Source organism: Clupea harengus, chromosome 25 (genome assembly GCF_900700415.2).
Source record: "Clupea harengus chromosome 25, Ch_v2.0.2, whole genome shotgun sequence".
NCBI lineage: Eukaryota > Metazoa > Chordata > Actinopteri > Clupeiformes > Clupeidae > Clupea > Clupea harengus.
The window spans coordinates 4686819-4699812 of NC_045176.1; the positions used below are offsets into that span (position 1 = coordinate 4686819).

The 12994-nt window shown below is 44.9% G+C and overlaps 1 protein-coding gene across 2 annotated transcripts in view; it reads right to left on the bottom strand.

Annotated features, from left to right (window-relative positions):
• agap3 (ArfGAP with GTPase domain, ankyrin repeat and PH domain 3) overlaps positions 1-12994 on the bottom strand; it is an 88297-nt gene that overhangs the window by 51328 nt on the left and 23975 nt on the right. For both annotated transcript variants that reach the window (XM_031563120.2, XM_031563119.2), the window contains exons 9-10: positions 8430-8513; positions 1-21 (exon numbers count right to left, since the gene is read on the bottom strand). The exon at positions 1-21 is cut by the window's left edge and continues 84 nt beyond it. In XM_031563120.2, coding sequence (XP_031418980.1) covers positions 1-21; positions 8430-8513 — 105 coding nt within the window. The remainder of the gene's footprint in view (positions 22-8429; positions 8514-12994) is intronic.

Consider the following 12994-nt stretch of genomic DNA (forward strand, 5'->3'; position numbering starts at 1 on the left):
ACTCCTCTTTAAAAGGATTCCCTGGAAAGAGGATGAGATGATAGAGAAAGGTCATTAGCACAGACAATCATTCAAAATAAATAAACACCAATGATAACCAACCAGGGTGCACGCGTGTCAGCCATCTTCCTTCTACCTCCCTTTCATTAAAAAACGAAATAAACACCAATGATAACCAACCAGGGTGCACGCGTGTCAGTCATCTTCCTTTACCTCCCTTCCATCTACCGTATTCTCATTTTATGATAAACCAAAGAAGACAGAGAGCTTTAAAGAAGAAGTGATGAGCCATTAATGACCAGTCCATTTCCCTGTACTATTTAACTGAACATATCAGGGCGTTACAGAGAGAAAGACTTGGGTAGCTTCACTGGAGAGTGAATGAATATGAAACACTGGTGAGTGATGGCTGTCAGCACCCTATCTAATTAGAGAGAGGACACATTGAAAACCTGACAGCGAGCTCATTTTCATTGTCGCCGCCGTTGTTGCCACCATCGACGGCAGTCAGCCAGATCTCAACACTACCATTTCACTGGCCTATGGCCCCCGTTGTTGCCACCATCGACGGCAGAGTCAGCCAGATCTCAACACTACCATTTCACTGGCCTATGGCCCCCGTTGTTGCCACCATCGACGGCAGAGTCAGCCAGATCTCAACACTACCATTTCACTGGCCTATGGCCCCCGCTGCCGCTGCCGCCAAGCCAGGGGGGGGGTCGAAAAAACAGCCACCCTGGGAGCACAGTGGTGCAGGTGAACTCTGGCAGACCTCTGTGGCCCTGGGATTAGGGAGTGTGATCTGCACTCTTCAAAGCCCTGTGGGGCTCCAAGCCCCTCTGTTCCTCCCCTCTAATCTCCCTGCTCACTGTTTAAAAAAGGCCCCCAGGACTGTGCCGAGTTGGCCTCTTATCTCCCCTGCTAAACTGTGGACCAAACAATGAAGGGCTGGAAGTGGCCAAACACCACAGCTTTGGTAATGGGAGGAAGTCAGGCAGAGGGGGGGCTTCATTAGGGGATTAACAAGGGGGGGGGGGGGGGGGCTGTGACTGTGCTTTTTTTGCCGCTTAGGTGTGTGTGTGTGTGGTTGTGGGGGGGGGGGGGGGAGCTCAAATATTTTGATTGCCTGGCCCATCCTGCAGGGCCTCTAATCCGTATTAACACATCAGGAGTTGACCCAGGCTGACCCCGGCACCAGGCTGGTGGGGTGACAATCAGCCTAATCCTCTCCTGCTTGATCTCAGCTTCTGGAGCTCTCGACGCAAGAGCCCAGGGTTCAGTGTGTGAGGGCCCATTATAACATCTGTACCGTGCTGCTTGCTGGGGGCCCCTTCATGTGCACGGCAGGGAAGGGTGTTCTTTTTAAACTTAGTATCAGCCATCTCTGCTGTATGTGAACAGCCAGCCACGTGGAAATCCAAGAATGTCACAATGAAACGTTCCATCAAATTATTTATATTCAGGCGCTGCTACCTAAGGTACTTTGTGGCTGTCCGAGATCATTGCATAATTTGCAGAGAGATTCATTTAGAGCAGTGGTTCTTAACCTTATTGGAGGTACTGAACCCTGCGAGCTTCATCAGTGCATTCACCGAACCCTTCGTAATTGGAAAAATAAAATATGATTTCTTCAAAACATAGGTATATTAATATAAAAATGACCCGACATTGCTAGTGTGAACCGGGCTATACTGTGTGTGTCTTGACCCCTGCCGAACCCCTGAGAGTGACTCAACGAACCCCTGGGGTTCGATCGAACCCAGGTTAAGAACCACTGATTTAGAGGGACTGTGTACTGCTCTGTGTTGCCCACTGAAACCTGAATGCAGGTCTGAATCAGAATCAGAATCAGGTTTTATTGGCCAAGTAAGTTTGCACAATTTGACTTGGTAAAGTGACTCTCAGTGTGCTTACACAAAATATACAACACAATACAATACAATACAATACAATACAATACAATACAAACAAACAAACAGTGCAACAGTGCAATGGACTAAGGAGTTTAAAAAAGTATGTACAAGGCGGAATGGCTATATACAGTAGCTGTGAAATGTGTGATCGCTCCTGGAGAACTCGGACTCCATCCGCTTAATATGGCACTCGGAACCTACAGTGAGCAGAGGGAGGATTTTCTATTGTGAGTGGAGTGAGGGTGTAATAATATTTGAACTTGGCATTAATAATTCAGCTGAAGTCTGGCTCTTAAAACAGCCATTGCGCTTCTTCCTCAGCATGAGGAGAGGAAAGAAAATATAATTAACAAGGTACTGAGAATTAATAATCAGCTTGTGATTGGCAGTCAATTAACCATACATTTGAAATGACTCAGTAGCATAAAGCATATAGTCCCTCATTTGCACATATAATTATGTCACACGTATCCAGCAGGAGCCGGTTAGCTGTCAGGCTCATTACAAAGCTTTATGCAAGGCATTAGTCTGCTAAGCGTCCAAGGTAACCGAGAAAATGACCATCCAGCGCGGCAATTCCTCTTTGAATCAGGCGACGTTAATGGCCTATTCATTCCTGATTTGTTTAAATGGGAGTCGTGTTCCCACTCCAGCCCTATTGACGTGATGGCGGTATTGAGAAATGGCCTGTCGTGCAGCAGGCCTTCTTCACAGTGATGATCGCATGTTTCACAAGCAGATCTCTCACATGCTTTGTGTCTAGTATTGAACGAGACACAAATCTATGGATGTAATCAGCGGCATGGTACCCCACCTCCCCCCTCCTCATCAGTGCATTGTACAGGAAAAAAGGGAGACTTTGAATCAAATGTTACATACACAAAATGAATATGTACACCCTCAGTCTCATCGGTGGTTCTCAGGCGATTTCAATTATACTCAGCTGAAGCAAGTGAGTCTGTTACCGTGTGATTTTTGGCTTTGTTCTAGTTTCTGATTTGAGTTCCATAGCATTGTTACATGACAGCAATGGGATTAAGGTGCCTTAAAAAAAAAAAAAAAAAAAACTCCACCTCACTTACAGTTGCTGATCATATTTGTGTCAGTGACCATACTGCATCAGTGACCATACAGTGTCATTGATCGTACTGCGTCAGTAATCATACAGTGTCATTGATCATACAGTGTCATTGATCATACAGTGTCATTGATAATACTGCGTCATTGATCATATTTGCGTCAGTGATCATACATTGTCAGTGATCACAGTGTCATTGATCATCATACAGTGTCATTGATCGTACTGCGTCATTGATCACAGTGTCAGTGATCATACTGCGTCATTGATCATACTGTGTCAGTGACCATACTGCGTTGCGTCAGTGGTCATACTGCGTCATTGATAATACTGTGTCATTGATCATACTGCGTCAGTGATCATATTTGCATAAGTGATCATACTGCGTCAGTGATCATATTTGCATCAGTGATCATATTTGCATAAGTGATCATACTGTGTCATTGATCATACTGTGTCATTAATCATACAGTGTCATTGATCATACTGTGTCATTGATCATACAGTGTCATTGATCATACTGCGTCAGTGATCACAGTGTCAGTGATCATACTGATCAGTGGTGTGATTGGCCTCGTAGCCGTGTCCCTCTTCAAAACACCCACACACTCATCACCGTCAGTCAGTCAGTCAGTCCGCTTCCAGGGGTCAGCCCTGGACTCTTGACACTCGTCTCAGTGTGAGCGTGAGTCTCTAGGGGTCAGCCCTGGACTCTTGACACTCGTCTCAGTGTGAGCGTGAGGCTGTAGGGGTCAGCCCTGGACTCTTGACACTCGTCTCAGTGTGAGCGTGAGTCTCTAGGGGTCAGCCCTGGACTCTTGACACTCGTCTCAGTGTGAGCGTGAGGCTGTAGGGGTCAGCCCTGGACTCTTGACACTCGTCTCAGTGTGAGCGTGAGGCTGTAGGGGTCAGCCCTGGACTCTTGACACTCGTCTCAGTGTGAGCGTGAGGCTGTAGGGGTCAGCTCTGGACTCATGACACTCTTCTCAGTGTGAGCGTGAGGCTGTAGGGGTCAGCCCTGGACTCTTGACACTCGTCTCAGTGTGAGCGTGAGGCTGTAGGGGTCAGCCCTGGACTCATGACACTCGTCTCAGTGTGAGCGTGAGGCTCACAGTGACAGCAGCAGATGGAGATGGGCCTCTCCCACTCTCCACTCTCCACGGCCTGCCTGGCTCTGTGACACTGCAGACAGGGAGAATAAATAAAGCTGCATCCTGCCACGGCGGCTAAGTGATGGCCTGCCCATTGTGAGGGACAGAGGAGAGGGGAGGGGACAGAGGAGTGGGGGGTGGAGCGGCTTCGGAGGGCCCGCAACAAAAGCTCAGTGTTGACGGTCCTCTAGTGCCCAAGTGCATTGTAGTCCTTATTTACCATTTTTACAGAGGGGCAGGAGAGGGAGGGGAGGAGGGGGGCCATGGGGTGGTGGTATGGGGGGGGGGGGGGGGGCGAGAGTGTGTAATTTGCCCAGCAGGGGGCAATTATACTCACACTGCCACTTTGATCCTCCTGATTGTGAATTTGACTGGCCAGGCAATCGGCTCCTTTCCAAGCCCCTCAACAGCCCCTGACCCCCACCACAGCAGCAACAACCCCAACAACCCCCCGTAATAGCTCAGTGACACCTCCAGCAACAATACTGCAACGCAAAAGGGCTTTCAGTAGAAAACCACTGAAGTGTTCCATACATAACAGTTTAGGCTAATTGATAGTAAGTTAGTATGACTTCTGGGAAAAAAAAAAAAAAAAGCTCTGTACAACCACTAATTCAGTCTCACCCAATTATCTTGCTGATTTGAGGTCTTTATGGGCAGTTGATATGTAAGCTAAGAAAATAAATTGTGACAAGTTGATTACAGGTTGAAATAGCTAGTTGCCTATAATTAATTGTTTCAGGCATGTTAAGTTATGTGTGAGAACACTGCTCTCAAATTTCAGCGTTACCAAAACACATCCCTGTAAACATAGTTCCCTCGTCTTACACCACACCGTCATCAATAGTCATCTTTTGGTCATACATCATGTAGAGCGCTGTATAATGACTGGATCACTGGCACCTCTTTGTATCATGTATAGCGCTGTATAATGACTGGATCACTGGCACCTCTACATCATGTATAGCGCTGGATAATGACTGGATAATAACCGATTTACACCTTCACTTCTTTCAGTTGTACAGTTCAGTTGTATGTTGTACTTTCACTCGAAATAACCACAAAATTAAGTAAATAATGTGTAGTGCAATGCCTGGGAATGGCGTGAACGATAGAAGCACACCACTGAACAGGGAGAGAGAGAGAGAGAGAGGGAGAGAGAGACAGAGAGAGAGTTTGGGATTTTTCACGACACTTCTTGGGAAATGGCTCTTTCCCTTTACTCTCCCACCACCACATCTGTAATCAGTAACAATTCCGACTCCATTTCCAAGCACTTCAAAATGGCCAAGTACTTGCAAGTTGGAAAAAAAGACAACGAAAGGTTAAATCATTATCCCCTTACATCTACGAGCTACACACAATTAAGCCAGAGACTGATCCTTTTTAAAAAAAATAATGATTTCCTTTTTTGGCAGATCATTTTACAAGAACTCATTGAAATAACAGACGCTCTCAAAGATGGTAGAATGGCCATATATTGGTAGAAATAGTATTGTTCATTTAAATGTAATAGAAAAAGTTAAGAAATACTTAAATTTATATTACAATTCAAATTATAATTATAACACCAAAACATGTTAATCTAATATAATCTAGGATTATGTTAAAAAAAAATAGCATTACTACAGTAACTGATCAGGAAAATGAGTTTCAGAAAATCAATAGTTATTAAATACTGCCACCTAGGGGTTATTTCCAGTACTACTTTGCAAAAATGACCACCAATTTCCACTCACATGTCCATATGTCAACACAGTAAATATTTGCCCTTTGCATTTGTATGGATTCAACCTCTTAAGCTTATTGTCAGCAAAGGAATACTCATATGAAGTTTGGTGCCAGAAACAGAAACCCATGCATGATGGTTTACACCATGATGGCGTGGGAAAATAATAATGCCGTTTCAAATGATGGCATTGCAGGTGAGGAGAGTGTGCGGCATGTTGTCGTCACACTTTTCAGTTTCTCTCACAGTGACTGCAAACGATACATCATAAATGTACACCATACACCAAATGAAAGAGCGAAGTCTTGGGCACATATTTCAAATCTGTTGTATTGTCATATAATATTTCAGGAAGTGTCACATTGGATTATGAAGCAAGTAAGACCACATAATTAATAGTGTACATAGATTTATTTGTATTTCATATCCGAAACTGAACTCAACACCTTAAGTGAACATAGAAGTAACCATTTTCTAAAAAATGATGCCAAATCATGTCCGTCAGTAATACTGATTAAATATCAAACATGGAAATCTTCCAATGTTGATATTCAAAGTTGTGAAAAGAAATGGCCTCTCCTGAGGTATGGGGCGGCAGTGGTACAGGAGGTAAAGAAGTCGTTTAGTAATCAGAAGGTTGCTAGTTCGATTCCCTGTCGAAGTGTCCTTGAGCAAGACACTGAACCCCTAATTGCTCCTGATGTGCAGTGTGCCATCAGTGTAAATGTAAAATGTGTATACATTGTAAGTCGCACATATGTAAGTCGCTTTGGATAAAAGCGTCTGCTAAATGACTAAATGTAAATGTAATGTAAAGGTAGCCTACATGCAGCATGGGCCGTTTGCAGGTTCTCACACATTGAACCCAAGTCTGCAGCTGTTTAAAAAATAGGCCTACATAAACAGCGCAGAAATACTAGCCCTCCTCTGATGATGAATTGTTTGTATGTTTATTAATGAAATGTAATGTAATGTTTCACGGAAGGTTTCATGTAAGGTTTTGCTGTCCTCTTTTTCTTCCTAAACTCAACATGGACTCTTTCTTCCCTTTCTGCACTCGTCTCGTCTTTCTCTGCCCACATAAGGGGGGGGATTTCCAAATGCTGCTCCACTTTGCAATAAACCAAAGTAAATGTCCGCTGCCCAAGTGAGTTACTCTACGATCTCAGTTCAGGGGAGAGACCTTCCAGGGCTTTGAATAGTCAACACAATGTTTGTGACAATTAACTGATTAGGGCTAAATCTCAACCCTAGTTCAACCTAAGACCGTAGTTCAAGCATCAAAATCACACACTATTAACACCCGAATCATAGAAAAGATTCCAATACCCAAAGTCAGAGTTTTTATCACACGAAATGTGTTATGCCAGTTTCGGGTGACCTTGACTAACGGTAAAAAGGGGTTGTGTCATTCACTGTGGCTATTTCAGATTGGAGATTGTGTCCCTAGTTTTGGAGAGGTGAGCAGTGTGGCAACTTGCCCAGCTCTCCCCTAATATGCAGTCGTTAGTCTTAACTTAAAAACGCATTGACACTGCCCTCTGGTGTTAGAAGCACACACTGCACCAGCCTTTCGGCACTGTAGCCATTCTTGTGACATTAGGTTAGGAGTTATGTCTGCTGGATGAACTGAAGCATCAAAACAATCCATCCTTCATGTTTCATGTTAGTGTCCATTTTTTGGACTTGAGGAAATGACCACTGCCAGCAAGAAGAAGCCCGAAGTATGTCTGAATAAACTAGAAACATTAGAACCTAGAACGATGACTGACAGGGCCCCCGGACCTCAGTGGGTCAGAAGAACCTAGAACCATGACTAACAGGGCCCCCGGACCACAGTGGGTCAGAACCTAGAACCCTGACTGACAGGGCCCTCGGACCTCAGTGGGTCAGAAGAAAGATGTTCTTTAACTCAGAGTTCTGCATTAAGGACTGAGGCCTGACGGACACGAGTTTAAAACATTTGTCAGTTATGAAGATGGTTGCGAGGCCCTTACCTATAGCACTTAGCATATGTTTATTTATCATTCATTTACTGCTTTGTTAAAAGTTAACTAGTAATTCATTATTAATATGTTAATTATTGACTAATTAACCATGCAGAAACCATTGCCACCTTATGGTTAATTCGTACTGAACTCACATGACTTGATGCAATAACTCAATTTAATTCATGCCACTTCCAGAAGGGCTCATGTCAGACCAGAGTCGGAATAGCTCCCAAGGCAGTTTCAAAACCACACAACTAATTAGGTGATATCTTGGAATGTCCAGTCTAGACATCGTCAGCAAGCCGTTTGCGCCTCTTCATCTTAGTAAGGTTTTAACCTGATCTTCTACAGGTCTGATCTGATCTGAGCAAAATGATACATGAAAATGGAGAAACCCAGTGGGTCAATGCAGGGTGCCTTTGCCTCACACAGGAAAGAAAACTACAAGTCCCACAACTCCTCAGACTACTGCATATGGGATTTCTCCAGGCTATATGAAGCACCATGATGGGAGTGTGTACTTACCCGGTGTAATGTGCGCGGCGCGGCTCGGGCCAGGTGACTCACCTGTTTGATGGGTATGGCTCTTCCACTGCCTATGCTGTCTGTTTTACTGTCTGTGCTCTTTGCCTGCTCGCTGGCTTTCCGCGACTGCAATGGAAACAAGAGAGCCAGTCGGTCATGGGAACACTCCACTCACACACACAGTGTAGGGAAGGAGAAAAAGGGAGAGGAGAAGAAAAAGAAGATCAAGATGAGCGTGTGTGTGTGTGTGTGTGTATGTGTTTGTGTGTGCGCGAGTGTGTGTGCGTGTGTGTTAGTGTGTGTGCGTGTGCATGTTCTGTGTGTAGATGTGTGTGTGACAGTGTGTGTGTGTGTGTGTGTATGAGTGTGGAGCCTAATACGTGTCAAGAGTGGATGTTGTGTCAGGACGCCAAAACTCAATGTGCAAAACAACTAATATATTTAAAAAAAAGGGGGAAAAAATAAATAAAACATAAATAAATAAAGCTGTTCTTGAAAGGCTGAGACAAGGACAGACAGGCCAAACAGCGACACGCAAAGCAGCACACTCACGTGCAGCAAGAACAGGGAGCACAGAGAATAAACACCAGGACAGACGAGAAAAAAAAACAGGAAGGAAACATCAACACATATCCAAACAACAACAAACAAACAAACAAACAAACAAACAGACAGAAGAGTCATGACTCAACCCTGACCGACTGTGGGACTGTCCCACCTCAGCTATCTTTACCTCCCTTCAAAATGGCCATTTTGCATAGGTACCCTGACTCTTAGCTATCTTCTAGCAACACACTGATACTCATTGGTCAAGTTCCATGGGTAAGCATACACGTTAGAGTGAGGAGGAGAGAAAACACATGTTATCGTTATGGTCATTTTTTAAAGTAATGCAGACACCTCTGTGACATATCAAGAGATTCACCTGCGAAGAAAGAAACGGTTACGAGCGCTGGGACCTTCCCAGGGAGGCGTGAGAGAAAGGTTAAAAGGTCATTGGTTCATCAGGAGCATATCAGATAACTTCATTTGGCAAAACAATACAAGACATGGGAATGTACAGTGCAGGTCCACGGGAGCTGGAAACACGGCAAGTCAGCAAGAAAGAAAACAAAACAGCAAACATGTGAACTTGGTTAGTTATTGACAGGACAGGACAGAACACGGACCCCACAAACCCCACAGCCCCACAACCACACACTCCCCAGAACAGATACACCCAGACACCCCACACCCACCCAGACACCCCCTCATCTCTCCACAGTCACACCAACCATACAGGACGACTGGATGGACTCACTCAGAACAGGATGAAATATGGCCACTCGCCCATGGATGAGGTCTGAGCTCAAGAGTAAATTTGCTCTGGGATATTTTTCAACATTTTATTTTTTTCTATACAGACACCATACAACTCAAGTCACATGTTCACTTTTGAAATATTCAACAGGCTTAGCCAAACATTGCAGTTCCCACAAAAGAAAGAGAGGACACTAAAAAGGCGCCATGTATTATATGTTTCATATAGGTATATAATATACTTTCTATAGAATACCATTATGTCATTAAAATTCCATACAAGATATACAGCAGTCTATGTCAATTTTTTTTTTTTGAATGATATAAAAGTGATTCTGAAACAGTTCATAAATCCTGACACGGAACCTTTTACGAAAATAAATAAAAAGTAAATGAGTTAAACTAAAAAAAAAGCGTGACCAAAACCAAGAAGAAACCACAAATAGACACTACATTCTTACAGGTCGGTGCACACCATGATTGCAAACACTTATCATGGCTAATGCCGTACCCCTTGCCTCTCATTACTTGAACTTTAAGCTTCCCTGTTCTAATTTTATGAAGGCCTTCATAAATCGTCCTGACTTGGCTTTTTATCCTTTCAAGTTTGTCTCTTGTTAACCTGCCATGGGATGCCACAAGGCCAAAAAAAAAATCAACCACACCGTAAAGCAAATACACGAGTCTGCCAAAAAATTTCATTTAAAAAAAGGATGTTAATAAATACAAATTTCCAGTGTATTACGTATGCTGTGGCTTGGATTTCCGAATAGTTACAATGCAAGAGTTAGCATGAACTGAACCTCAATGCAAGGGCAGATTCTTGTGACAGATTTGTGTTTCTGAACATTGACGTTCAGCTCAGGCCAACCACCATGCAGATATGAAACTGTAGCGGATGTAAACTATGCATTACTGCAGCAATAAACTATAATAACGCACAGATGTAGCATGGTTACATTTTTTTGGCCTGGCATCTTTTATTAAGTGTTCTTTACACAGATCACCTTACATTAACTCAGACGCTCAACTTCCCGCCAGAAATTGAGCTGACATCACAGAAAAAGGCGAAAAAGAAAGTGTTAGTTTAAGAAAGAAAAAGAAAAGACTAGAGAACAAAGAGGGACAGCGAGCAACTTGGCTGTGTTGTCCTAGAGTCCTCGTGCTTTTTTTATGGCAAAGGCAGTGTGATGTAATGTCTCATGTTGGGTCTGTCCTTGTCATGGTCAGAAATGTTCCCAGGGGTGTAAGGTGTGGTTTAGCACAGTGAGCGAGCAGGGACAGGGACAGGGGGCCAGGGGAGGGAGGGGGTGGGGTGGGGGAGTAGGGTGCCAGCAAGGGGGTCTTGGGGTTGTGGATTGGGGGTAGGGGGTGGGGGTGGGGGTGGGGTGGGGTGGGTGCGAAGGGTTCGAGTGATAGTCCAGGAGCTTCAAGCTCACACGCTATCTTAAGTGCAACTGAAGGGTTTGCTTCTGCCGATTCCCGATAAAAAAAACATGGACGGTCCTTGTGGAGCGAAATGCATTTACAGTATCTGTTTCTACAGGTCATCCTTTTTCCAGTCACCATTGCTGCCCTGTGTAACTGCTGTGGACACCAGGGCACATCTACATGGGGATGCTCCTGCTCTCTGAACTCTTTTTGAGATGCCATAGGCAAAAGCCCACCCACCACAACCGCCCCCCACTCCCACCACCCCCACCACCCCCCAGGAGTACTCCTCCACTTCCCCTTCATTTTCTCCTCCTCACTTCTTAGTGGGCTTAAAAAGAACAGAATGACTTAAACAGACACCTCAGTATATGAAGAAAGGAATCTCTACAGGTAAAAAAAAGAACAGCGTGGCTGCTATGAGGCGTGGTTGCCATGGAGGCGTGGTTGCCATGAGGGTGGTTGCCATGGAGGCAGGGTACGATTAGAATGACAGGTGGGGTGTTTTTTTTTTTCTCTCTTGTTTTTGTTTTGTTTTTCAGAACATCTCCAGGCACTGGGACTGCCTTAATGGATGGTGAAAACAATGACAGCTCTAGAGACGAGGGCAGGACATTGAGTGGAAGGAGAGTCCAGGGCCGTCTGCTATCCTTGGAAGCACTGTTTGGTATTTACTTTTCTTAACCTGTCCTGACATCTAGTGGCCTCGGCAGACATGGACAGGGTTTGTGAGCAACTATGACGAGGGTACAGAATGTCCAATGCCATGAAGAGAGACTGAATGGTATCTAAGGGGTCATACTCGCTGACTTAACTCACGTTAGCAACGCAGGTTTTGCATGATCCATTTTTTTTGTAATTTTTTTTTAGCGAACGCAAAATATGCTTTATGTGTTATGTGCGGATTGGGAACTTGTTTGGATGATGAAATAAAAACAACAGTTATTGGTCAGCTTTGCATTGTAATTCCTGCTCTGATTTATGTCATAAGCTCTGTGTGCTAAAAGGTCATGTGTTGTCCAAATGAACTTAAAGAACATTAAGGCCACTCTAACAACAAACGGACTCGTAGAAAAACTACCCAGGTACATATGGTTCACATTGGGAGTTGGGCATTAGACAAATGTGGTCTGGAAATGTGCTCTCCTTGGGTCACACAGAGATACAGGTAAGGGACCGGCATAATGGCTGATTGAAGCATATTAGCACGATTTAATTCTGCATATTATTGACTTTTCTTCAAACTGGCACGGCAAAGTCTACAGTAATAAAAAAACAAACAAACGAATAAAACAACAAAGCAGATGGGGGCTTAGTGTGTTGCTCTCTGAACACTAGTCCATTAGGGCGAAGCTGGATTTATTACAATATTACTTTTATTCATTTATTCACTCGTTCACCCATTCATTCATTTTGCTCTTAAATCTTGAAGTGTCGTTTGTGCTCATATGAGGCCTGAAGGCCACCCTCCCCTCCCCTCCCCACACCTCCCCTCCCCTTTTCTCCCAACCCACCTCACCCCCCCCCCTTCCCGCCCCTCTTCTCCCATCCCACCTCACCTCCTCCTCGCCTCTCCTCTCCTCTCATTCTCTTCTCCCCTCCCTCCCTCCCTCCCTCCATCATCCATCCTTCCCCAACCCTTGGGTGCCGGCTGCGTCCTCTCAGAAGGTCATGAGCTGAAACTCCCGCTCGGCCTGCCACTCGGGCAACCACACCGGGTAGGTGGCGTGCTTCTGCGGCTCCATCACTCGCACGGGCACAGGGATGGGCAGGGGCACCTGGGCGGACTCATGCCTCTGTTGGTGGTGGTGGTGGTGGTGGTGGTGGTGGCGGTGGCGGTGGACGGGGCTACTCACTACCTACAGGCAGGGAAGGAG